General features: G+C 42.9%; 1 protein-coding gene across 1 annotated transcript; it reads left to right on the top strand.

The window, feature by feature from the left end:
• The first annotated feature begins 287 nt into the window (after nucleotides 1-287).
• otogl (otogelin-like) lies at nucleotides 288-27,357 on the top strand. The gene is made up of 57 exons (XM_069711115.1): nucleotides 288-367; nucleotides 866-908; nucleotides 1,233-1,278; nucleotides 1,538-1,616; nucleotides 1,726-1,818; nucleotides 3,026-3,180; nucleotides 4,295-4,416; nucleotides 4,707-4,912; nucleotides 5,505-5,629; nucleotides 5,888-5,994; nucleotides 6,113-6,219; nucleotides 6,370-6,495; nucleotides 6,575-6,683; nucleotides 6,765-6,811; nucleotides 6,903-7,048; nucleotides 7,150-7,276; nucleotides 7,413-7,590; nucleotides 7,663-7,787; nucleotides 8,059-8,268; nucleotides 8,455-8,623; nucleotides 8,775-8,849; nucleotides 9,089-9,132; nucleotides 9,456-9,621; nucleotides 10,943-11,050; nucleotides 11,272-11,410; nucleotides 12,226-12,360; nucleotides 12,475-12,621; nucleotides 12,710-12,829; nucleotides 13,027-13,143; nucleotides 15,198-15,354; nucleotides 15,536-15,562; nucleotides 15,686-15,865; nucleotides 15,947-16,225; nucleotides 18,097-18,214; nucleotides 18,306-18,385; nucleotides 18,498-19,405; nucleotides 20,046-20,223; nucleotides 20,308-20,450; nucleotides 20,546-20,569; nucleotides 20,683-20,775; nucleotides 20,866-21,055; nucleotides 21,422-21,639; nucleotides 21,775-21,916; nucleotides 22,021-22,206; nucleotides 22,345-22,557; nucleotides 22,688-22,792; nucleotides 22,911-23,018; nucleotides 23,166-23,267; nucleotides 23,348-23,452; nucleotides 23,630-23,670; nucleotides 23,778-23,841; nucleotides 24,016-24,194; nucleotides 24,347-24,451; nucleotides 24,531-24,650; nucleotides 24,883-24,928; nucleotides 26,473-26,552; nucleotides 26,692-27,357. Exons 1-57 carry the CDS (start codon nucleotides 295-297, stop codon nucleotides 26,890-26,892), a joined length of 7,836 nt encoding a protein of 2,611 aa, XP_069567216.1. The 5' UTR covers nucleotides 288-294; the 3' UTR covers nucleotides 26,893-27,357.
• Nucleotides 27,358-27,427: the final 70 nt, after the last annotated feature.

Genomic DNA, 27,427 nt, shown 5'->3' with positions numbered 1-27,427 from the left:
GTGATGGAGTGACATACCTGCGGGCTCACTCAAGAGAAATCCCAGAGGCGAGTGGCTGAATTCTGTCTGCTTGGGTTGAGGATATTGGTGTGACGGAGAGCCGCGCAGGCTTACCTGCCCACAACAGGTGGAGGCGACTCGTCATCTGCTGAGGGGGGGCTGTCGACACCAGGTAGGTTTTCCAGGTACGAAGAGGCATCGTCCCGGTGCTACCAAACATCCTGAACCTTTTCCTCTCGGGACAGTGGAGATGCACCGTTAACGTTTCGGAGGGACTTCCTTTCGGACTCTGAGATGAACTTAAAGTGGACAGTGAAACGATTTCTTCTTATGTCGTTTTCAGTCTCCCACTTGCTGTTTCTTGAGGGTGAGTCACACCGTTTTACTTCCTCAGAATCCTACTATAACAGCCCTGTATTAAATTTTGCCGCTAAAATATGAGTGTTAACTTTAATGACATGGAAGTACTGTACATGAATTGATCTACCACAAGTCGTAGATATTCTTTATACAAACGAGTCACGACATCCATAAAGTATTTAAGAACATGTTCTTTTGAAATGTTTTTTTGGAATAACCTGCATTTTTCTGTTTATCAGTACTCCGTGCCACAGATAATTCACGTTTATAAATATCATAGAATATCAAACTGCTCCCTCTTCCTGCTGCCTCATATCCTCGTGTCCTACCATGGCATCTAGCTGTTAAATCATTACAAATAATACAGATGTGGATCAAAAAAAGGATTCTGACTGGACACCCCTGGATCCACCTTTTGCTGTAGATGATTTTACATTAGATAAGTAACCAATATCTATTTTGACAGGTTAAAAGTTGAGTGGTAACTGTATAACTTTGAATGTAGGAGCTCAGAGTCGACTTTCAGTGGCAGAAGGAAGACCACAGAGGTAAATATATATATAAAAAAATGTCTTTGCTATCAATATTAGTCCAATGTTAATTAATGTTGTGTAAGAAGTATTCACTATGATTTTTCACAGGCTGCTCGCTGTTCGTTGACCATGCTAAATGCATTTATTTACACTTTCTGTTTCTGTCTACAGTGTGTGACAGAGACAGCATACATGAGTGTGTGTGTGTACTTGCACTTGTGTGTGTGAGGGTTCAGTAAAGAGTAGTTTGGAGTCTGAATTCAAGTGGTGTAAAGTGCACTTAAGTCTCCCCTCTGACTGTTTCTTCCCACTAATGTGCATGTTTGTGTGTGTGTGCAGAAGGGCTAATGCACTCCGGAGGAAACGGGATCTCCTCGGGGAGGAGGTTTGTACACTACACCTAAGAGAACCAGAGGAGGTCAGGGCACCCACATGCGCACAACACCCTAACCGGCACAAAGCTGTCTTTGTAAAGAATGAGACACACTCACCAACACATACACTTTCTCCCACTCAACCTGACGCAACATTTAACATACAGCAGCAGGTACACCAGTGTTACAGTACTCTGTCAGTGATGCTATTATAGCCTGAGAATTATTTCAGGAACTACTCTAAGTGTCTATTGTTAATTGTTTTCCAAGACATACAGACCACTGCTGTCGGAGGGTACTCTGTCACGCAGCATTTTGCACAACTACACTGCCAGAGATGTCTCTTCAGGTAAATAAGCTGCCTTTGAAGTGTTCCCAAATGCATTTACAGAAACTTAAAACTCGTTACCCGGGCAGACTGGGATGAGCGAACTTGACTTTGTTCGTGTCTTTCCCAGAATATTGCGGCTGCCTCAATGGTGGCTGGTGTCAGGAGGGCGGTGTGTGCGACTGTGCTCAGTTCCAGGCACTGGGAGACCGCTGCCAGATCAGTGAGTAATTCACACACATACATGTACATGTCTTCCTTTTGTGCCCACTCAGGATCATCTCATCCACATAACTGCCTTTCCTGGTATGCAACAGACCAGCTGGTTAGCATGGCTAATAACAATAACTTTTTAATAACAGAATACAGTTACTCACTCCATAATACAAGCATGAGGGTACATACGAGACTCTTCAATCATTCAACAAACCTTAATTACATGCACACACTGCAGCATTGATTATCAGATTTCCCCAGAACTCTCTCTGTCTCTCTTTGTTGATACAAATCCACCACCTGCCATCTCAATTAAAACCACACACACACACACACACACACACATGTACACACATAGATATAGACCTTACTCCCTAGAGAAGCAGATATGAAGTCACTTGAACTAAAGTAATAGGGTAAGGGCTGAGTGATGCAGTTTCTGGTTTCTATATTTTCAACAGGCTCCTTATACAGTATATCAGGAGATCTGAGGTCACAGTAAAGAAATTTTTCATTTCAATGAATTAATTAAGTGTTGACATGCATGATAGAAACAATATAGTTGTGTGGAGCCCTGTGACTGAACTGAGACTTGAAATGAAATGCTGAAATACACCATTGAAAAGATAAAGAATACGCTTTTTGTAAAGATCTAACTCAAGGAAACAGATAGGATGAAAGTGGGTCATAATAGCAGGTTTCTTAAAAAGCTTAGCTGTAACACAGATTAATTAAAGATCAGGGCAACAGAGCTGATGCAACAGAGGACAAATATTGAATAGGAGTGGGAAATGATGTTAATTAAAACGGATATCTTGTAATTAAGATTTCTCAAATTTAAAAAATTTCCCATTTCAGATTACCATCAGTAAGATAAGACTAATAAGATTAGATATGACTCACTATCACCGCCACCCACCTCCTTAGATTTTGGAAATGGTCTTGGGCAGCATCTTGGCAAAGCCAGCTACGGGGATTTCCTATAACAAAGGGCTTTTAGAAAATTCAAGTGTTCATTTTCTGTTGATAAGTTCAATGAAATAGAAGATGATGAAAGATGTAAAGATAATAAAAGAGATGGGATGCATGACTGGCCTTCTCAGTTCAGTAAAGTGTCCATTTCTGCTGAAATATATTCGTGTCACCACGTGAAAATTGAGCCACTTCATCATGACAAGAATCTTGTCTGGGTGAATTGCCTTTTTTCCTCTCAGTACCTAACCAGGGCCAGGATAGAGACGGGATCTGCAGGTCGTGGGGTCAGCACCACTACGAGACATTTGATGGAATCTACTTCTATTTCCCGGGAACCTGCTCCTACATCCTGGCCCAGGACTGCCACTCGTCTACACCACAGTACACCGTGTGGGTAAGGCCAGCATTCAGCCTTCATTTATACATGCTAGCGCTGCTTCCAAATACATTGCCATGTTTACTGTTGAACAACAATAAACAATAAAAGTTGTGTAAATAAACTGAAATGTAGCTGCATTTAACTGCTTATGCCAGCAAAAAAGAAACAAGAAATATATGAGAATAGTAGGTTACATGCCAATCAGCAGTTATTGTCAATCTTCTATAAGCTGTAATTGCCATGTTATTTTGGTTATTTTTTAAATTGTCTGTGCTGGGCTTGAATTAATTTGGAAACAGAGCACTTTGACCCATTTGAGTTCTCTCAATTATCTTAAATTGCATTTAAAATTCATATTAAACAGCAGATCTCTCTAGATTAAATTGAAAGAAAAACTCTGCTGGTACTTTTTATCTTCTGCCAACCCCATGAAGACCGAAACTAACAATAAATCCATCCTGCTAACAAGTTTTGCCTGTTCAGCCAAAGCCTTATGGAACTTATTCTTCCATTTTTTTCAGAAAACGTTTGACATGTTGATGCGTTACCCATCAATATGGTCACTGTACTGTAGTTTATTTTTCACCCCTAATAAATGTATTATTTTCTTCCATTTGAGTAATATTTTATAATAACTACACCACAAATTAAATTAAACTAGATTTTTGTGTCCTATTTTTAACAATTTACATCTTCAATTGAAACAAATAGGCTTTGGGCTGAGGGCCACCAAGAGGCTGGAAAATTCCAAGAGTTTCATTAGATGGATCAATGCTTCGTTAACACTTGTTATTTGTTGACAATGACAAAAACAAAGGGTATCCCTGCCTTGTTCCTTAAATGAACAAATAATGCTAATTGCAGTCACCCTTGACTTTTGTCATCCACTATATGATAGTAATAGTGTACCTATAGTAATTCGAGTTATTGCTGCAATTTAGTGGGCATACCACATAAGGTATTTGTGGCCATAGATGTCAGCATCATAATCAGACAGGTGACTGAGTGTTTTTTTTTTTTTTTATTTTATGCTAGCTCAGGTTACAGTCAGTGGCTAATACTTGTTTGTAAATTTCCGCGCTTTTCCCTCTGTGACCCTTTGATTCCTTACCATTGCCTTTCTTCTCAGGTTCACAACAGCAGAGTGTGTGAGGGGAGTGTGTATTCATGTCCAAGAGCGCTCAGTCTGTTCTTCCCAAATGAGGAGGAAATCCACATCTCTGGATATCGGGTCCACCAGGGAGGTCGCAGGTGTGTGTGTGTGTGTGTGTGTGTGTGTGTGTGTGTGTGTGTGTGTGTGTGTGTGTGTGTGTGTGTGTGTGTGTGTGTGTGTGTGTGTGTGTTTCATCTGCAATGATGTAGAAACAAGAGAACATTTATATAATCTCCCTCCCCCCCAAAAATAAATACAAATAAAAATAATAAAAATAAATAAATGTTACGACACAAAATGTAAACTTAAAGTCACAATACAGAATTATGAGCATGATTTTCAAAGACTTCATCTCTCCCTATCTTGTTCTGCCTCTGTGAAATGTCAGGCTAAGTCTGCCTCAGACTGTAGGTGGTGTGTTTATCGAGCGACTGGCCGATTACCTGCTGGTGAAGAGTGTGTTTGGCTTCTCTTTGGCCTGGGATGGAGGCTCAGGTGTCTATCTGAAGATGAGTGAGGAGCACCAGGGTGCCCCCTGTGGCCTGTGTGGGAACTTCAACCACATTGCTGGTGATGACCTCACCACTGCTCGTGGTAAGACCGGCCTGACTGGCCCCTCATTCTCTTATCCCTTCTCTCAGCACCCACTCACTGCAATTATTGCTATTATACACTCAACACTGATTCTGGCCAATTATACCAGCGGTGGGACCTGGAGAGACCAGAGTAGAAGGATAGTGGGGGACTGGTAGTTTGGGTTTGAATAGCTGGAAGAAGCAAGACTCTTTCCTCAGATGACCAGTAACATGAACTATGTTCCCCTGCTTGTTTGGGCAGAGCGCTGTCCAGTGTACTGAGGATGAGCTCCGGGAAGGAGAGTAAACAAAAAAGGCTCTGGCTGTAAAGCTTCTGTGGACTAGTTTTTCACAGTGCATTTATGAACACATATATTTAATCTTAATGACCACTTTTATTTCATCAGACCTATTTATTTGTAATAATAAATAATAGTAATACATTTTATTTATATAGCTTTTTTCAAGATAGTCACAGACGTTTTACAGGTTAGAATGATCAACAAATTAAAAGCAGCTAATAACAGTTATCCACTTTTATCCTGTAGCTTTTGTGTGTGGATACTTGCTGGGTGTACATGCATATAATGTACATGTGCAATGTCTTTTAGGCATTCGGACAGATGAGCCTGCGGTGTTTGCTAACAGCTGGGCAGTGGACCTGCCTCATGAGCGAGCCTGTCCCTCAGTAGATCTCGACTTCAACGGGCCCTGCCAGTCTGAGTCAGACATGGATGTAAGAACCACAGAAAATTTCTACTCACTGTTAACATTTGCGAAAGCAAATCAGGCCGCCAAGGTGCACCATATAAACAGTTTTACTGCTCATGTGATAACTTGCGGAAAAAAAAAAAAAAAAAAGCATCTTGCTGAGGTTTTACCTCATGAAGAACCATCATGGTCCTTGTATGTTTAATGACAGTGTATGCTTTGTTGCGCCTCTCTGTTATAAATGTTGGGCTATATTGCTAACTATGTTATTTTTGTTGTGCAGGATGCAATAGAGAAATGCAGTGCGCTTCTCTTCTTCCCCTTTCTGTCCTGTCATGAAAACATTGACCCAAATCCCTTCGTTGCCAGCTGTGTCTCTGACCTCTGTGTGTAAGTAAAAAAAAACAAGCACATTGACGATTGGATAAACCTCCTTTTTCTTTCTCTCAAGTATAGATTTATTGTGTTGAAACCAAGTCCCCAAAATCATTTCCTCCTTTTATGTCAGTTCTGATGATGAGGAGACGTTTTGTCGAGCCTTGGTTGAGTACACCCGAGCCTGCTCACACGTCGGATATCCAGTAAGGGAGTGGAGAGACAGCTTCCCTTCTTGTAGTAAGTCACCGCTGCAGCTCTACATTGTTAGTGAAAACACAGGTTCAGTCCATACGAAATGGTTTAGTGTAAACCTATACTCAGACAACTTTAATCCATGCTCAGGTTTTCTCCTTGCTGTTAAACTTGACTGTCTGTCTTTGTATGTAGATGACGGCTGTGAAGACAGCTTTGTGTACAGAGACTGTATCAGTTGCTGTCCACCCACCTGTACATTTGAGAAAGAGTGTCTGGGAACCAACCTGCATTGTCTGGATGGCTGCTACTGTCCTGATGGTATTTAACAAATTCCTCCTTACTTCACTTAAACCACAGTATGTGAAGGGTAATAAACTCCTCTCCTCTTTCCATGCAGGTCTTATCCTACAGAACGGAACATGTATCGCTGTTTCTCAGTGTCCATGTGTTTACCATGGAACATCATATGTACAAGGACACATGCTTCAACAGGGCTGCAGTGTTTGGTGAGTGTGGGCCTGTATTTCCTCGTGAGCATACAGCGTGGCCAATGTGCTGCTGATTTACTTTGACTTTTCTTTTTTTAGTGTGTGCATGGGAGGAGTGTGGAACTGCACTGAGAATAACTGCACAGGTGAGAATCCCCTTTAAGAGCATTCAGAAAGCAAAGGGGAAGCACTGAACTCGGCCTCAAAACTTCTCCCCTTCCCCCTGTCTCATCTTAGCGGAGTGTTCGGTGGTTGGGGATGTGTTCGTGACGACATTTGACGGTAGGATGTTTCTCCAGCCGGGGGCGTGTCAGTACGTCCTGGCAAAGAGCCGCAGCAGCAGCAGATTCACCATAACACTGCAGTATACCACCTGTTCAGAGGTAACACACACACAGTTACATGCGCACACACCTACCAATCCTGCAGTCTCGTTTCTTTGTAGATGTAACTGGCTCTCCTGTATTTGCGTGTGTGTTAACAGCAGCAGGTGTGTATTCAGTCAGTGACAGTGGTGTTGGATGAAGACGTGAGTCGTCAAATCACTTTGACAAAAGAGGGCGAGGTGATAATTGGTGTCAACCCAGCGCCTGCCCTGCCCTATGTTGATGGTAGGAATCACAAAAGCTGTGACTGATACATCACAGGTTTATATTACATGTTGACAGATCAAATTACAATAATCGTTTTTGCCTCAAATTTTAAGCAATTGTGTGATTCTGTGACATTATGCTCCTGGATCTGTAGATGCTGTCGAGGTGCGGAAGCTGACATCTGTGTTCACACAGCTGAAGGCAGGGATTGGTTTGAAGCTGCATTACGATGGTCGAGGGGGGCGGGCCTACGTGCATCTGGACAGTCAGTGGCGTGGACAGACGTTGGGCCTCTGTGGAACCTTCAATGGAAATCTACGAGATGATTTTCTGTGAGCCATGACTTTCCTCTAACAGGTCAATGCTGAAAATGTCACTGTCGTTGACTATATTTGTGTGTCCAGGTCTCCAGCAGGCATGATAGAGGGCACTCCTCAGCTTCATGCCAATGCTTGGAAGGTGTCGTCTGCTTGTGTTGCTCCGGTTAACCTGCCCATTATAGACCCATGTGAGATGAACCAGCACAATGGTAATAATTTTGTATCCCTCTGGATATACTTGATCATTTTTTCCTAATCAAATAAATGATTTCATGTAGCGTGTAATTGTGCCATGCCTCACATGAGGGTAAACTTCATGGGTTTAAATGCTAGCTGCTCCTCAGTCTGTACTATACATTCTAACATTATTGATTTCTGTCTTGCACTGTGAGTTTTACCAGATTTAGCTGCAGGCTATCTTAGCTCGTTCAGATCAGAATTGCAAATGTGTTAAGTACTGTGTGTGTATTTATGTTGTAGTTTTCTACGCATCCTACTGCGATGTGCTTTTGGGGAGCGTGTTTGCTCCATGCCACAGCTACATCAGTCCAAACATCTACCAGCAGCAGTGCCGTTATCAGGCCTGTCGCTGCGGGAGCAGCTGTCTGTGCACGGCACTGGCTCACTACACTTACCTCTGTTCCAAACATGGAGTCAACATTAATTTCAGATCACATGTCTCAGACTGTGGTAAGTCTCTGTCTTCTGGATTGCGTTTTTTAATCTGAATTTTTGCCTCAATGCCCTTGAGACTCGTTGTATTTAAATGTGCATCACTCAAAATAGCCATAGATTAAAATCATGGGGCTGTATGTGTAAACTGAACTACCTTTGCTGAAAAATATATTTTTATTATTTTCTGTGTGGGATTTACAGGAGTGGTGTGTCTCGGAGGTATGCTGTACCACTCGTGTGTGTCGTCCTGCGGCCGGTCCTGTCGTGCTCTGTCTAGCACTGAGACGTGTAACCCTGGTGACTGTGCCGAAGGGTGTGGCTGTGCCGAAGGCAATTACTATGATGATGTGCGCCAGCGCTGTGTGCAACTGTAAGACTTACCCACCTCGTACATCATTCTTACGATGGTTGTTATAGTTGCTTTTTGGCTGAAAAGACACGCACAAGCACACAGCACATCAACACCGGAAGCATCATCAATAATTCATGTAATCAAATTAATGTCACGAGTCTCTCCTCAGGTCACAGTGTCACTGTTACTCCATGGGTGGTGTGTCACAGCCAGGGGAGGTGACCTTCAGTGCCTCTGGCCCCTGGTGAGTCACAGCTGGTCTTAACCTGCACTGAGAACTGAACTCACTTTTGCTGCCCTCCCCAACTACACACAGAGTAACACACTTGCACACACTGTCTGATGCATTTGAGAAAGCAGTCAAAGCTTGAGTGGTTGTCAAATGAGACGTAGAGCACTTAAACTAACCTTGTGTTTGATAACAATATTCTCTTTCCCAAACACTCACCCCTTTTTCCTCTCCCTTCCTGTCCCCTCCATCAGCCTGTGCAGAAATGGGAAGATGGAGTGCGTGCCAGAGGAAAAAGGTAACCTCTCCGCACTCCCCCCTCCCTCCAGTTCCTTCTCTCGTTCGTTCCAACAACAAAGTGGTGTTTCAGGCTATGTCCCTCTTGCTGAAATCAAGAGCCTTATGTCTGTAGTTGTAGCTTGTTTCCCATGACTGGCTGTTGCCGTTGACGTTTAAGGCGACTGAGGCATTGATTTTCCTGTGTGCGTGTGTGTGTGTGTGTGTGTGTGTGTGTGTGTGTGTGTGTGTGTGTGTGTGTGTGTGTGTGTGTGTGTGTGTGTGTGTGTGTGTGTGTGTGTGTGTGTGTGTGCGTGTGCGCTTGCGTGTGCGTGTGCATTGTAGAGCCTGATAGTGTAGAAGTCGGGGAATGTCCAGAGGGGAAAGTGTACCACAGCTGCACTGAGCAGAGAGGAGGAGTCGCTTGTGCAACAACCTGCCGTAACCTCATGTTGAACCTCACCTGTCCACCCAACACACCGTGCATACCTGGCTGTGTCTGCCCTCCTGGGTAATATAAGCTCCCTGCTCCCTTACACTGTTGTGTATTGTTTTTAATAGACCATGAGATAAATTTTTTCAGACAATTTAGCAAAACATACCATGACATCATGAGGGAGGTCCTACCTTCGAGGCAGCCACGTCTTTCAGTTCATTAGATAATCTACTTGTGGATGCTCCAAAGAATTCAGGGGATTAGTGCTTTGTTTGGGTAAACATTTATTTTCCTGTAGTCTCTGCTTGCAACTGCTTTACCATTAGACGACTTAGGAAAGCTAAGTGTTCATTCTAATGAATCTTCCACTGTATATCAAAATAAAAAATCACATCTTTGCAAGTGGATGTTCACACTGTTGTGAAACCAACTTATCGTTCTGGTATAGGGAGGGGTGGGCACTGGCTTGTTTGTATTTCTTTAAAACATTCACAGACATCTTGAGTGGTGCTAAACTGAGGATGCAGCAATGGTGCCCTTGCAAAATAGTGTTAAGGGGGGCTTGTCGTGGTGGAGCATTTGCATGTGGGAGGCGAGCCCTGGCATAAAATGGCTAAAAATCCCCACTAAAGACTGAAAAAACAAGCAGGCTTGCCTAATTTTATGATCCAAATCACAAGTTACCATTTTTCAGGGCGTAGGTTGTTGTTGCAAAGGGGATTTTGAAAAAGTAGCACATAGACAGCAGAAAGGAAGGAAAAGGTCGACTGACATAGTCGGCCAATCACAGGTTTATACCAACATTCTTCATCTGGTGAGTCAGACTACTGGCATTTAGAAGGCATCAGCATATCTGTGTCTTCATTTAGGCCTTGCTATTTCAGCTTCCAAGAACATCTTTTATTGAGTTTATAGCTAATAACCACAACATCAGATCACAGAAAAGATTAGCTTTGAAAGTTCCTCATACCAACTCCAACCTTGGGAAGACTGGTTTCCAGTGCTATGCACCTTAAACTAGAATGAGCTGCAACACAACTTGAAGTTAGAAACATTCCTCTGAGACTTCAAGGCTTTACTATCTTGTATTTCTAATAATATTTATGATTCTTTTAATTAGTGGAGTTATGTGTGTGTGCATGCATGAATTATTGTTTCGTGGGAATGATTTAATTTTTTGAATCTTGTGTATATGTAATTTATTGTCAGGTCTCACAAAAAGATTTTTAATCTCACTGAGATTTCCTGAATTAATAAAGCTTAACTGACTATCTGACAGTGGCTGCCTGGAAGCTGGAGTGTTAGTCAGTTGTAATTAATGGGTAAAACCGCAGGTATGGTCTCAAGTCAAATGTTTGCATGCTCTGTACCTCCTACCTATGTTTTATCTATAAAGGCTGGTCCTACACCAGGGAGAGTGTTACTATCCAGAGAATTGTCCCTGTGCCTGGCTCGGACTTGAATACCTGCCTGGAGAAACTGTCGAAACACCATGCTACAAATGGTATATGCCTTGACTCAACTCACTATCTGTATTTTCCTATAGACTCAGTAGAGATACAATCATGTCTATCCATATAGGATTGTAATACATCTCTAATCAACTGAATCTGAAAGCAGCTATCGAAGTAAACTTATCATTAATATGTGTGGCATGAATTAGAAATTTTGTCTCATCTCTGTTCTCTCTTTGCTCCTGTCATGTGCTCCTGTCCATCCCCTCAGTCTGTGTCACCGTGGTTACTTTAACTGCAGCTACTCCCCATGTCCAGCTGTGTGTACCATTTACAGCGACAGACACTACCACACCTTTGACGGTCTCGAGTACGACTACCACTCTGACTGTCAGGTCTACCTGCTTAAAGTGAGTGGAGCCTGTCTGTATGGATCTGTTCAAGTACTTTCTGTTGTGCACAATGAAGTGCAAATAAAGGCGTAAAATGACATAATTGACTTTCAGTGACAAATGGATTTAGTTGTGGCACTGAAATGCTAATCAGGTTAGTGTCTTGAGAGCTTGTGCTAGACTGTGTCAGAAAGCTGCGTGTGTGTGATTGATGGTATGCGTTTAAGGGCAAAGGAGGAGCAACCTCAACATTTCCTGGCTAACACTGATTTAGATCTGGGAAAGAAGATCCAAGCTCGTTTCTAATCTTGGAAGAGAGAGTGGGTTTTAATTAGAGCAGATTAAGGCGTGTATGTGTGTGTGCGCAGGTGGGTTTGCACCCCGGTAATGCTAGCAGACGTTGTGCAAAGCGGTGGCAACACAAAGAGACCAGTGTTCACTTCAAACCCCATGGCTCCTGCGCTCCCAGGGATATAGAATTAGAATTAGCAGAACAGACATTCTGATTCAGACCCAGCAGACTGCCGGCCACTGCGCAGACCTGAAAAGAATGGGGAAGCAGGTCAAAGCTGTCCTAATTGCCTAGATTTGCTTCCTCTTCTTGTCACCCTCTGATGTATCCAGAATGACAGTGTTTCCTGAACTGCTAGAATCATCTTTTCAATTTAAATCAGCCATGTGTTGTTCAGATATTACAGTTCTGACTGCTATGGATTTAGTAAAAGGAACATTTTGAACAAACAAAACCATGTGTTTATTGGACAGAGATGAGAGGAGCTGATAAGACCTCCTCTCCTCACAACAGTAAAATTTTTGTCTTCCCCTCTCACCAGAGTGCAGGAGAAACCGAGGTGTCCATTGTTGCCCAAAACAAGGACTGCTATGAGAGCGGCATTGTCTGCATGAAAATACTGGTCATTCACGTGGGACTTACCAAGATCTACTTCACTGACAACTCTGGCAACCCTGTACAGGCTATAAACGCACAGTCACACTCTCTAAATACCAATCAAGCCATGTGCCTATGTCTGTTGCCCTTTGAAAATATATGAACTAAATCGATGTTGTTTTTCCTGTTTTAGAGCCCCTCCACTGTTGTGGGTCGAGGGTCTGAGTTTGAACTGTGGAAAGCGGGCTACTACATTGTGATCCACTTCCCCAATCAGGATCTGACCCTCCTCTGGGACCGCAAGACAACTGTACACATCAGAGCTGGACCTCAGTGGAAGGTCTGTACGAGATATACATATTAAAAGTGAATGAGTTATATTGAATGGAATCTAAAATTATTACTCACTGCCCATTGTTTTCCTGTAGGGCCTTCTCAGCGGGTTATGTGGAAATTTTGACAGCGTGACAGTGAACGACATGACCACCTCCAGCCACATGGAAGTCAATAACGCACAAACCTTTGGAGATAGCTGGGCCCTGGGACAGGTATGACTCAGCTCATCGCCTCTCCTCCATTGATTCTCCCTTTACCCTTTCCTCTTTCTGTCATTGTCTATCTCACTCACTCACTGCTCTCCTGTCGCTCCTGTAATTTATGTGCTTTTCTCCCCCGAGTCCGCCGTGATATTTAAGAGTAATCAGACACTTGATCGCCTTCTGTGTGTGTGTTTTGTGCATTTTAGTGTGAAAGTGACTATTTAGTTGAGCGACCGTGTGAAGGGGACTTGGGGAGACAGCCGTACGCCAAAAGGGAGTGTGCTCTCCTCTACAGCGATGTCTTTGCGCCCTGTCACAACGTGGTGAGTGCCAATGAACTGATGCTCTCACACACACACACACACACACACACACACACACACACACACACACACACACACACACACACACACACACACACACACACACACACACACACACACACACACACACACACACACACACACACGTCCCTGCAGACTGAATGCAGCCGTAGAAAGGTTATCTTGCTTGGAACAGAGGAAGAAGGGTTGGTAGGGGTCATGGGAACAACTCTCAATTGATCTCAGAAAATACAGTGTTTCTCTGAGATAAATACAAAATACCACAGTAGATTCTTGGTTGCTCAAATGCACAGATACACATCTCAATGTTTTATTACAGTATAGTGTTTATATCCACCAGTAGATGGAGCCAAATTTATATGTAGACAGTCTTTGGGACATCGACCTCCATAACATGTGGAGCGTGTGGACATGTGGTCATAATTTATTACATATAAATAACCGACAGGTTTTGTGGAGGTTATCATAACAGACATGCAAGAACTAATGCTTGAAAATGTATAGTTCTTTAGAAATGTTCTCATGTGTGTTGTATTTAATGTGTTTTTAATAATTTCATCAATGGTGTATTGTTCATAGCAGATTTTTACTTCCCTTCTTGAACTCTTTAAAAATGTCCCTTCTAAGGCGGAAATAGACATATCGTACATGAACACATTGTTTACTTGATCCTTTTTTTATTAATTTAACATAATTAGTAAATAAGTAAATTGTGTGGCCTCATTGCTTTTGATCTAATTTACTCTTAGTTTCTCATGTTCTGTTTACAGATAAGCTACAGATAACACAGATTTGTTCATTTAGAGAGAGCTTCTTATGTAGTCTGTTCCGCTGAGATATTCCTCAAAGTGGCAACTGTACTGATCTTGCTCATTTTCAGACAGAGTTATTTTCTCTGGCTGCATCAATGAAGACAAGACGGTTTCACACAAATAAGCAAATCCAGGGCCTCAGTGTATCAGACGATGGTTAGAGGACACAAACAAAGTTTTTCTTTCTAATGACTAACAAGAAGCTTTGCTTTTTCTTATGCTTTGAGACAGTTTAAAAACAATAAAATATTAAACCCCGGAAAGTTAGTCATATATTTCTATTATTGTAGTTTTCTCTACATTCTAGTCAGAGAGACAGAAATGAGATTGAATCCATCACTGTACATTTCCACTTTTAAAGCTCTCCTTCCTAAAGAAAAACAACTCTATTTATACTCAGATGTACTTGTCATTGTTCTGAAAATACAAATTGTTGTCTAGTTAGTGCTTTGTACTGTCTGCACAGTACAGAGTGACAGCTTTGGAAGCCTGTGCCTGTTCTCAAACTCAGAGACATTGACGATAAACCGTTCAGACAGGTATTTGTAAGAGTGATACACTTACAGTAACTATTGCTTTTTTAGTAAAATATGTATAAGGAGGATACATATCATAGATTGATCTCATTTTACTTTCCTGATACTCTCCCCATCTCACAGGCTTCATCAACACATATTCTTTAGGGATTCATCATAACTAATAAAAGTTTGGCATAACTGAGTATTATTTTAGTAAAATGACTCGAATATTGAAATGCAACCCTGTTTCTCCAACCAAGATGCAGCATATTATTTAATCAATGTCTACTTGTCACATCTTCTGAAAGGATATTAATACAGATTGCAGGGATGAAGTTTACTGTTTCTGTGCATTGCAGTAGCCAGTGACAAAAAATGAAGACCCTGTTAGGCTTGCCTCTGGACAGAGCAACTCATTGCTGATGCATTTTGTGTGTTTGTCATAGAGCTAATCTGATACCCTCTGCTCCAGAGGTTGACCCACATTTCTTTGTCCTGAAATCTCCTCACTCCTTCCTGTCTGAATTATTGAGAACTGCTCACCCACTAAACAAGACCTAACTCAGTTACTCCCAGCGAGATTTGGCCTGGTTCACTTTATGATTATCTGTGTGTTTGTGTGCGCATGTGCGTGTGTGTGTGTCTATATATATGTGTGTGTGTTTGTATGTGACCACGTATATGTGTTGTGTGTACCTTCCAGGTTGATGTGGCCTGGTTCTATAGGAACTGCCTGACAGACACTTGCAATTGTAACCGTGGGGGAGACTGTGAGTGTCTTTGTACATCCATCGCTGCATATGCTCACAAATGCTGTCAACAGGGAGTCACGATACACTGGAGATCACCCTCTGTCTGTCGTGAGTATGCACACACAGACAGATGCACACGTAAAGTACTCATAGTATGTTGAGCTCCTCTGTTGGTCAGGCATGTAAACCCTGCTCACCTCTCTGACCCACTTTCATTCATGTCTGTTAGATATTGCATGTCATTTTTTTGTGCAATTAAAATGCTTTAAACTTCTGATCTTTTTTTCAGCCTATGACTGTGAATATTATAATCAAGGTATGTATGAGTGAATATATTCTATGAACTATTTTTTGACCTGTTATTTGTGTATTTACAGACCTTACACCGATTTCCTGCAAGCTTGTCATCACACTCATTTCCTCTCTCACTTTCCCACAGAGCTTGGTGATGGCCCATTTTCCTTGGTGAGTGCTATCTATAATGACACCATGTTTGGAGTGAATCGCACCAGCAGCTCAGTGTTTCCACTGGTGAGAGAAAGACCAGACCAGTTGCCTGCCCCCGGCCTACTGTTCAACTTCATGATCATAGCGGGCCTGCAGAAGGACAGAATATCTCGTGAGCATCCACATTCACACCCTTAGGCACTGGCACTCTTTGTTTTTGGCTAAATTAACCCAAACTTGCTTATTTTCCCAGGTGTCCCTGTGGTGTCACTGGAGTCTGCAGAGAGACCAAATTATTTCCTTGTAGTGTCAGGGCGCAGTCGCCTTCAGTTGGAGCTCTGGAGTCGAGGGGCCGAGTTCACTCGAAGAGCAACCTTTATCCAGCACCATGGGCTGTTTCTGCCAGGTCACACCTCATTCGAGCTCATCGGCCAACCTGGAATATTTCTGACCCTGACGCGCACTGCTGCAAGGGCTCAAAAATACGACACCTCAGAGAGCTTCAAAGCCAGCAGCAGCTTCACACTGGAGGGTCAGAGACACAAGCATGTACTCAACACACATACAATGGCACTAAGACGTATTTGAAAAATATAACTCAGCAAATGTTCATGAAGTTCATAGTGTTATTTCACAAAATGTTAGATAAACTGGTATATGATCCATAACAAAACATTTAGGACAATTCTAAGGATTTTTTTCCCCTGTAGATATATAAATAACACAACCCATTTAAATAGCACCAAACTGACCAAGTTCTTATTGTCTAACTATTGCTGTGTTTCAACTTGCATACTTCCCTTTTTTACAATGACATGTAATACACTTGCATGTGGTGCACGTACTTGTGCAGTGCATGTATTTCGACAAAGTAGTGTTGTCTGAAATCACACACTACCACTCTGTCCTGACCAAAAATTATCGTAACATTTGAATGCATTTGTGCCTAGTGTTTCGCAAGCTCAATAAATACACTGATAGCTTCTGACCAACAGCAGTACAGTGGTACTTAGCAATAAATAACCACTTTCGTGTGGACGTGTACAACTTGCTGCAACAACAGCAGTTTCTTCAGCCACGGCAGTTTGAAAAGGTGGTCCTGTCCTTTCTGCTTCATAGCCATGATGGCAACCGTTAAAGTTGTTAAGTATCCAGCATTTCACGCTCAATTGATTGACTGTTTTGAGTACACTTTCCGGATACCTATAGTGCACTGCAATTTGCATAACTTGTCAGTGTGAGTACACTTAAGCATTCAAAATAGCAATTGTAAGTATGACAGTTAAGACACAGCATTAATGAAGCGTGCCCATCGTTAATGTGATCAACTACAACTGTGGTTATTCCGTTGGGGCCACCTGTGAACTGAAGGGCAGTTTAATTTATACAGCCACTAAATTGCTAAAATACCTTGAAACTTGTTGTTGAAAAGCAGATGCAAAAACGTCAAGAAAAGGTCAGGCAGAATTTGTTTGTAAAAAGGACACTCTAAAAACCTGCTTCAATCCCTTACAGTTTGGTAAATAGTCGAACATTTAAAAATAGAGGACCTGTTAGGTGAGCAGAAGGTGCTCAGGCAGATACAGAAAGCTATATATATATATAATATCACTTTACCACAAAGTGCACAGGAAGATCAGACTATTACTTGTGCATATTTCATTAAATTAATGTATTATTAGATGTGTATGATGTGTATGAACGTTTTAGTCTTATCATTTCACCTGCAGCCCCGGAGGATTCAAATGGACTAAGGAGCAAATAAGAAATAAATATAAGATCATAATTCAAAGCAGTACGTAGGCTTACTGTTAGATCTTATAAGTAGGCAACAAGTGCAATGCTTTAGTGCATCAATCAGTCCCTGTTGTAGAATGATATCAGTAAAAAAAACACTGAAATTAATCTATACCTCATAAAAATCACCGGGGAAGGACCCAGAGGTTTGTCGGTAACACTCTGCCTCCCCCAGAGGACTCTCACTCTGCGTACCAATTGGTGATGAAAATCAATTGACAATTGATTGGTCAGTAGGTGGTACTTTCCTACATTTTGATCCTGTATCTCCAACATAACCTGCTCCGGACCAGGTTAAGTTTGCAGCATAAGTAACCATGGTGATCTAGCCAGTTTAAATGAGAGACACCTTCGTGACACTGACAACCCTGGCTGATATGATTTAGTCTCAAAATACCTCGCTAAACCACTAACCTCGCTTCGTGGAGGTGCTGTCCCTCACAGCACCTCGTAATTTGTAATCTTGAGATAATGGCACTAAAACAAAGCTCTCAGCTTCTATACAAATACTTTTTGTGGACATTGTACACCTATACATGCACATTATACGCACAGTAGGTATGCACAGATGTTATCTAATCAGGTGTTTTTCCTCTCCTCCTGCAGAGAGTGCTTTTGTAATACCTTACCGCATGATGTGTGAGTGGCGCTACCAGGCCTGTGCAAGCCCTTGTGTCCACACATGCAGTGACCTAGATGCCACACGTTGCCAGTTCCTGCCTCCGTAAGAGACATGCCTAATTTACAACATTCAATATACAAACAACATAATCAATGCTCAACTCAATCACTGAAATAGTTTCGATATGTTACAGCGTGGAAGGCTGCTTCCCACGTTGTCCCAAGAACATGGTCCTCGATGAAGTCACTAGAAGATGTGTCTACACAGAAGACTGTGAGTACAGTGAGGTTTTTTGTCTTAAAATGCTATGAAATATAATACTTAAATGATTTACTTTTTAAATCAATACAAAATATGTGCTTATAATATTAATCGTCTCTTGTAGGTGTGTCCCTTCCCCCAACTCCAACACCCTTTGCATATGTGACACGGTCCAACAGAACTACAACACCGCCACCACCAACTTCAACAACCACTACAACTACTACAACTACCACACGGCCGACAACAACAACCGCCACGACCATTACCACCACCGCTAGAGCCACAACTACCTCCTCCACGACTGTCAGGCCCACAACAACCACAGCCACCACCACCACCACCACCACCACCACCACTCCCACTACTCCCAGCTCAACATTAGCCACTGAGCGTGTCACCACGGTGCTCACTCCATCCACATCTCCTCCTCCTCTAACTACTACTGCTCCTACCACCGTCACTCCCTCAACCCCACCGGAGACGACCACTCTCAGCACAACTGAAATAATCCCCACTCAAACCACCGTAACCACAAAGGTTACTACACTGGTCACCTCAGCAACACTCTCCACTGCACCCACTGAGGCCACTGCAGTCCCGTCCACTTCTCCTCCACCGTCCCCTACTACTCTGGCTTCCGCCACCTCACCCTCGACTCCTACCCCGACCAGGGTTGCCGGACCGTCAACACCAGCGCCAACATCCGCCGTAACTTCCACCCCACCTCCTCTAACGTCTCCCACCATGCTGCCACCAAACACCACAGTCTTCACAACTGCCCCCACCTCTGTACCCGAAATCACAACCAAATCCATGAGCACTTCTCAACCTATACCAGCAGATACGACCGTCACCATGGAGGCCACCACCCCAACTGTAGCTGTGACCACCACATCACTGCTTCCTACAACCATCGAGCCCACGACTGAGTCTACAACTACAGAAGGAGTCACAAGCCCTGACACCTCTCCTGTAACAGAGGAAACATCAACCACACACCCATTCCTACTGCCAACTACTCCCTGCACAGTAAGTGTTGCTATTATACAGTTCAATACACCGCCACAAACACACTGTTCATGAACACACTCGCGCACAAACACTTGGAATAAAAGATCTGAATTAAATTTGAGAAACTGAGACAGTTAGGTGTTCAATGTAATTGTCTACTTACATGACTGAATTCACTTACATTGGTTTGAAGTGTTTATTTCAGCAACAATAGGCCTTTTTATCAGCAGACATCATAGTAAGAAATGCACAGGTGTTACTAATGACATTAATGATGCCTCTGTTGTATTCAAATGTCCCAATGAGCTGTGAAAGTATGACAGTGAGCCATCATGCATAATATCAAGAACTCTGAACCAAAACAGTTCAATGGCATTTTTATGAATAAAGCAAAACTTAGGAAATGTTTTAAGTACAACTTGTATAAAGACTGCAATGTATTTTTTAAATCATGAGTATGCTATCATTAGGTACTTTTGTAATTGTAGATAATAATTGGGGAATACAGAGACTGGAAAAAGAGCAGATAAATCAGTGAATAAATAATTATTAGTTTAATTATAGTTTATTAATACAAAAAAAAGCTGCAGACAGTTGTGAGTTTTTTTGGCTTGTAAAAATGCTTTTTAAAACAAAATGTGTATATTTGTGTCCACAGCCACCATTCTCTTATCGCATTGATGAATGTGCTGAGCTGATCTGTTTCAATGGCGAACTGCTGCTTCACAACTCCTCTCTCCACTGTCGCTACAACACCATCCCACCCCAGTGCAGTCTGCTGGGCCTGCCTATCCTCATCAACACAGACGCCTGCTGCCCACAGTGGCAGTGCCCATGTAAGTTTCATTATGTGCATTAAAGAAAGACTTTACAAATGACTGAGTTATACTTTGCTTCAACAATCTGTTTGTTTTTGCCAGGTCGCTGCACTGTGATGTCAGACCTGCGTGTGATCACATTTGATGGTAATAACGTGGCCTTGTATGACAATGGTTCTTACATCTTGGTTAACCTGCCCAGAGAGACTATTATTGGCACTGTGGAGAAATGTCCAACCAGTCAGGTAACATACAAATTAAATAATGTGAACTGTATCTTAAAATGCCCCCCCAAAAAATTGGTGGTTGCTTTCAGGGAAATGTTTTGTTTTCTTTGTAGAGTGTAAACTCCATCAGACGAACTGTGAGTAGTCTCTTCTCTTTCCCGTCATTCACCATAGTTGTGTTTTTGTATAATGGTCAATAACTGTTGTATTCATTCAGTTAATTGCAGTCTCTAATGTCTGTTCCGTGCAGAGTCCTACAGGTGGAACATCTGGTCTTTGTTTTAAGAAGCTGAACATCACTACCTCCTCCTCCAGAATCATTATCCACCGACTTGATCGCAAGGTGACAGTCTTCCCCTTCTGTAATGTCGTACCAAATATTCAGCTTAACCCATGTAAGCAATGTGGTTCTTTTCTGTCTATGTGTCTCCAGGTGACGGTAAATTACAGACCTGCTAAACTTCCATTCTCACGTCACTCCCTTTATGTGGAAGACACAGGCAGCATGTATCTGATCCACACACCTGGTGGGGTCAGCATACAGTGGTATCATAGTACAGGCATCATGGTGCTGCAGTACATTGCTCCCAATAATTTGTCTGTACCCACTCGTGGTCTGTGTGGTAAGTACACACACACGCACACACACACACACACACACACACACACACACACACACACACACACACACACACACACACACACACACACACAAGCTTTGACGACATCAGCACCAGTCTCATTTATCTAAGTGCCATCGTTCAGCACCTAAAGGCTTAATGTCTAAACTGCAGCTTCACTTTGACTTGAGTCATTATGGGATATGACAATTTGAGAGGTTGAGAACCATTTGGTTTAATTAGGCAGTTTTACACAGACATTATCCCACTCCACGTTTATATTGTTTACTGTTAATGCAGCAGTATAACTCGTGTATAGAGCTGCAAAAAAAAAAAAAAAAAAAAAAAAAAGTTTACCCATGATGCCAGGTTGTTGTGATGGGAACCCAGAAGATGACCTGAAGCTCCCCAACGGCACAGTGGTCAGAGAGGTGGGAGACATGATGCTCTTCCTGCAGGCGTGGAGAGTCCACACCACCGACGAGACCGAACACATGCGCAGGGTCGGCGACAACTGCACCACCGGGGACTGCACCACCTGCCTCTCTATGCTCCATCAAAGAGCCTTCACACCATGCCACAGCAAGGTACAGAAGGGTATTCACATAGCTTGATTGTAGTAAAACACAAGTGGATTAATGACCTAAAACAATAATCAGATTAACTGAACATAACAATAATCACTAGTTGAAGCTTTTCATGGCCTGGTTGTGTGTTTGCAGGTGCCTCCCGAGCAGTTCTGTGACATCATGTGGGCGGGGGATCTGCATTACAAGGACCACCAGTGTGACTTTCTGGCGGCGTATGTGGCGGTCTGCTACACACATCAGGTCTGCGTCAGCTGGAGACGACACAACTTCTGCCGTAAGGAGACACAGGCAAAACAGTGACATACACGTAGGCAGATTAATGCACTCGCGTTCCCCGTTTGCTGATGCGTTGCTAAGAGACGTGTCATCATCTTGTAGCGTTGCGATGTCCCCCTGGTAAGGAGTATCAGCCATGTGTGAGCACCTGCACCAGCCGCACCTGTCTGAACCGAGAGTACTACGAGGAGGCCACCTGCTCCTTCATCCGGGAGGAGTGTGTGTGCCGTGGTGGAACCATCCTGCATCGTGCCGACTCCCCTTACTGTGTAACTGAGGACCGCTGCGGTGAGAGAACATTTCATGTTTTTGTTATGAACACTGTACTGTCTGAAATTCTGCATAGGTTTTTTGACTGTGCTTTATATTACTTTTCAACTCACATGTACCTGTATCAGTGTATTTACCTTTTTCTGGTGTACACAGTGTGCACAGATAATGATGGGAACCCCCGAGGCCCTGGCGAGGTGTGGAATGGCTCCGCTCGTGGCTGCTGTCTGTACAAGTGTATGGAGAATGGCTCTGTGGTGGCAGTCGAACCAGACTGCAACTCTGTCCTGACGCCACAGTGTGAGAGAGAGGGAGAGTATGTGCTGGATGTACTGGAGGAAGGAGTCTGCTGCCCAAAGAAGATCTGCGGTGAGGTTACAAGTTATCATCTTTGGAAAGAAAATCATTCATCCCTAAAAGAAACCTCTGGAGACCGATTTCGTGAGATGGTGTTTAATCTTTTCTTCCCCTGTACTTTTTGTCTTTCACTTCTGGTCAGAGTGCAACATGACCATCTGCAACAGTGATGCTCCACCTTGTGATAATGGGAACAGGCTTGTGATTGGTTACAGCACTCTGTCCTGCTGTCCAGAGTACCGATGCGGTCAGAACAAACCTCCGTTTTTCATTTCTTTGCTGCAGTTGCCAGACATTTTGTAAACTTTCAGGGAAATATGACATTTGGGTTGAAATTTAATGTACACTAAATGTTTTTTCCTCAGAGTGTGACCCCATGGCGTGCCCTCCTGTCTTTGCCCCTGACTGCAGGGAAGATCAGTTCCTTGTCGAGGTCAGGGGGCAGAAATCCTGCTGCTACTCTTACCTGTGTGGTAAGTTTTAACTGTCATTCACAGGTCAGTCTGAAACCATGTGTCTGTGGATTGAGGTTGGCCATCTGCTATGGCTCCTTCTTTCACACTTCCATCAATTACAGCAGTAAAACAGTCAATTTGTTTGTTTGTTTTCCGTCCGAGCAGTGTGTGAGTCATGCATTGAGCCCATTCCAACTTGCTCACATGGAGAAATTCTGGCTGTGGATCTTAACACCACCAACAGCTGCTGTCCGCAGTACTATTGTGGTAAGCTGTGTGTGTTGGTTTGCGCTGGTCTGTTTGTATCTTTGTCTTCAAAGTCATATTTGTACTCCTTCGTACTGCAGTGTGTGATGCCAATCTGTGCCCCGAATCATCTGTGAGCTGTGCACCTGGTCTCTCATTGGTTCAAACTGCTGTCCCAGGGCTTTGCTGCCCCCAGCATCACTGTGGTACACATTCACATTCATTTTCACACACATATGCACACTCGTATATAGTATTTGTCACTCGAGTCAGTTCACTGCTGTGTTGATGATTGCAGCCATCTCCAAAGTTGTTATGCCTGCCACATACTTCTATAAACTTCACTCTACCTCTCCATTTAACTTTCTGTCTGTCATGCCCAGAATGCCAATGTGAGGACAGCTCTCTCCCCATCTGTCAGGTGGTAAGTCAGCAAAAAGCTGCACCAGAAGTTACTGTCTAATCAGGTTTTTGCCAGAGGAAAGAGAAAGTAAGCAAATTAAGTTAAGTCAGCGCTCTGTTTTCTCTCAGGGGGAGGTGCTGGTTGAGGTTCCAGACAGCAGCACCAACTGTGGCTGTCCTCAGCACACATGCCGTATGTGTAATACATGCTTGAAAGCACACAGACACCTCATAATAGTGTAGACATTATTTATCTTCATACTACTGAATTTCCTCACTGCCTGATGCTTTCATAGTTACCATGAAAAAAACTTTTTGACACGTAAATAGAATCATTTACTCCATGTCTATGTGTGTGCATGTGTAGAGAAGGCAGAGGTGTGTCTGTTCCAAGGGGTGACAGTGCTGGGCCCAGGCCATTCTCTGGTCCAGTATTTTGAGGGAGAACTGTGCTACACTGTGCAGTGCCTGCATCACAGAGATCCAGACTCTGGCTTCTATGCCATGGAAATCACCTCTGTTAACTGCTCCCAAAAATGTGGACCAGTAAGTATCCATCACATTTCAATGGCTCACACATCAATGTGAGAAGCATTCTGGTGATTTTAATCTCAACTGAAGCTTTTATACCGCTTCCCCTTATATTTCCTCATGCATGCAGTTATTCCTTAACCTGTGCATTCACTTCATCTTTTTAGCACCAGATGTACGTATCATCCGTGGACCCTCAGGTGTGCTGTGGCTCCTGCAAAAATATCTCCTGTACTTTCAGTAACGAAAACGGGACTACAGAGCTTTTCACCGTAAGAACAAGCCGATCTACATTCACATGTGCTCGATCCTTCCTCTTTCAAGCACTGCTAACTCTGCTTGTGTGTGCAGGCAGGGAGTTCCTGGGTGGAGAACTGTACGCGCTACGACTGCATAGAAACAGCAGTGGGAGCGATGATACTTGCCTCTGGGGTGGTTTGCCCACCTTTCAATGATACAGAATGTATTCAGGTCAGGACATCTGAATGAAAACACTTTTAATTTCAGTTATTCAGTCATTCAGGCAGTTGATAAATGTTTAATAACCTTTTTAACTTTCAAACTTGATCTCTCACCTCTGACTGGTGACTCATTGATTGGTACACCCACATGATGTATTAAACTGTTAGATTTGGACTTTTAGGTTACCTTTAAATTGTTTTTCCCATTAACTCTGCTTCCTTATCTTGCTGTCCTCTTGCAGAATGGTGGTGTTGTTCAGAGCTACGTGGACGGTTGCTGCAGGACATGTGAGTCCTCAAATTTATTCGGGGCTTCTGTTAATGCTTTGAGCAGTTGATTAGAGGGGTGAGCGCCTTGTTGCCTGGCAGTGGCTGGGCTTATTGGCTGAATGGTTGGGGGTGTGGCCTTTTGTAGAGGGTGGAGATAAGTCCTGCTGGCCTATGACTACATTTTGAAATCCCTAGGTGTCCCCCAAATCTTCTGTTGACATATTCAAGAGCCAGCACAGCTCAAACAGAAGTCATATTTGGTGGAAATGTTAAGGAAATAAAAGATTAAATACAGTGATATACACTACATATGTCATTTGATTGTGATCAGCTAACTTTCTGAACTTGTACTCTGTGGACTGTTCCTCATGACTGCTTCACGATATTGAGTGACTTTTTAACTTGTGTGGATTAAACCCTTCGTAAACATGCAGTGGTGATATTCTCTCTCTCTTTGGATTCAGCATTGCACCCTTACCCGCTTGCCTGCTTTCGCGGTTTGGCCAATCAGGGTGTTCCACAGTGAGTGTTTTACCAATGAGGATGTGAGATGGTGCAGGGGTTAGAGATTTGCCCTGCTGAGCTTTATAGTACATCAAATGACTGCGTTCCTTGGCTGGCTGCCTGGACCGACCAAAAAGGAAGTGAAATCCATGTGCATGCCGGCTGCACTGATTCCGTTCTCTGTGTGTTTGTGTGTGACATGAAACTGTGTTTTCTGAACAAAACATAACCTTGTGTTCTCCCGACGTTCTTTGGACCGGACGGCTGTGGTCCCGACGATGCTCCCAGGTTCTGGAGTGGGTGTTTTACCATTTACCGTTAATCCTGTAACGCCCACTGGTAGTACTAACTGTGACACAGGTACCACCACCTTGCACTATTCCCACTTACAGTAATTATTTGGCATCCTGACTCTCAGTGACTCATTCACTTGCACTTTCAAACTGTGTGTGAGTGTGTACGATGTGTGAGGTCTATTTTTGTGTTTGCCTTTTCATCTCTTTTCTCCATTTTTGGTTAATCCTTTAAACACAGTTTTTATAACATAAAAAACAGGCTTGATCAAATCAAAATATTAGCCCTTGTGATACAATATGAGCTCCAGTGTGTAATTCACAGTCATTCAAGAAGCAGAGATCATCTACTCTTCATAGATTCCAGGCCTGCACTGAATTCATTTGACAAACTTGTCTGGTTTTAAAAAGAGGGTTACGTTTAGGTCAGTTGCCACTCGGTGGGTTTCTGCTGTGAGACCTGTGCCTCCCCCCTTCATCACCCAGCTGTCAATCAAAGCAAGCTCCTACTGCTGGGCAACAAAGAGCCCTGTTCAATAGCCATTTTAGGGTGTGTGAGGTCTCTGTGGTAAAATGATCCGCGTGTATTTGAGTGTGAACCAGTGTGTGCATGCACATTTCTTTGTGTATATTTGATCTTGTTAGAAGGTGTGGTGTGGTGTGTTAGTGATGCCATGTCATCACTCTGAGGGTCCAATATTTCCGGATATGTTTCTGAGTGTTATTCTGTGTGTGTATCTTATTTCTGGGTGAACATATGTGTAGGTAAAGAGGATGGCAAGACGTGTAAGCGTGTGGCAATTCGGACCACCATTAGAAAAGATGACTGCAGGAGCAATGCACCGGTGAGCGACAAAAGAGACAAACAAGTGTAAAATGAGGGGGCTTAGTTGATGGAAACAAAATTTGAAATATGTTTTAAAGAGTTACAATTATGTGTTGTCTAATATCTTCTATCATTACCCTGTTTCCTTCCTCTTACAGGTCACGGTGTATTCCTGCGATGGTAAATGTCCATCTGCCACCATATTCAACTTCAACATCAACAGTCACGCCAGGTTCTGTAAGTGCTGCCGTGAGAGTGGACTACAAACCCGCTCCGTCACACTCTACTGCTCTCGCAACGCCACAGTCGTGGAGTACAACTTCCAAGAGCCTCTGGACTGTTCCTGCCAGTGGAACTAAAAACAGGGTCCAGGTAGAAATTAGAATAAGAGTGTGACAAATGAAGAGAATGTATAAATATAGGAAAGGAAGGGTGGGGTGGGAAGAGCATCTATATTTTACTGTACCTGAAAACCAGCCATGTTTCATTTTGTCGTAATAGTACCCTTTACAACACTGACTTGGAGTCATAGTTGTAACTAAGAGATATTGAAAATAACCGATGTAAGAAGGAGATTGTTTTCAAGTAGTTTTATTAGAAAATAGAAAATTTGTAGAAAATAAAGACTAAAGTGCAGACTTTAGTCTTTATTTTGTTCAAGACCTGCTGTGCCAACCCAGTCAGCTTTGTAGTGCTTTCAGCATTAGCCTTTTATCCTACTCTGTATGAATTATCAGTTGATACAGCAGTTGTTGCATTTTTTTTTTTATAGCTGTTGTATTCAAACACAAACACATTTTGGTTTGTCTTAGGTGATCATTTCAGCCTTTGTGCTTTGTTTCTTTAGAAAAGTTGAATTGCTTTCTAAAGTGTGATTTTTGCTCTCTTTTTAGT

This window comes from Brachyistius frenatus, unplaced genomic scaffold (assembly GCF_029030835.1).
Source record: "Brachyistius frenatus isolate BFR_SWC_R1_liver_20210118 unplaced genomic scaffold, ASM2903083v1 Contig_97, whole genome shotgun sequence".
NCBI classification, from domain to species: Eukaryota; Metazoa; Chordata; class Actinopteri; family Embiotocidae; genus Brachyistius; species Brachyistius frenatus.
This window is presented reverse-complemented; position numbering and strand designations above follow the sequence as displayed.

Excerpts from the sequence above, each read along its gene's own strand:
- otogl (XM_069711115.1), top strand. The coding sequence starts at position 295 with ATGAACTTAAAGTGGACAGTGAAACGATTTCTTCTTATGTCGTTTTCA. Across the intron at positions 19,406-20,045 it reads TGCCAACTACTCCCTGCACA|CCACCATTCTCTTATCGCAT; the intron begins GTAAGTGTTGCT and ends TTGTGTCCACAG. Across the intron at positions 21,056-21,421 it reads ACCCACTCGTGGTCTGTGTG|GTTGTTGTGATGGGAACCCA; the intron begins GTAAGTACACAC and ends CCATGATGCCAG.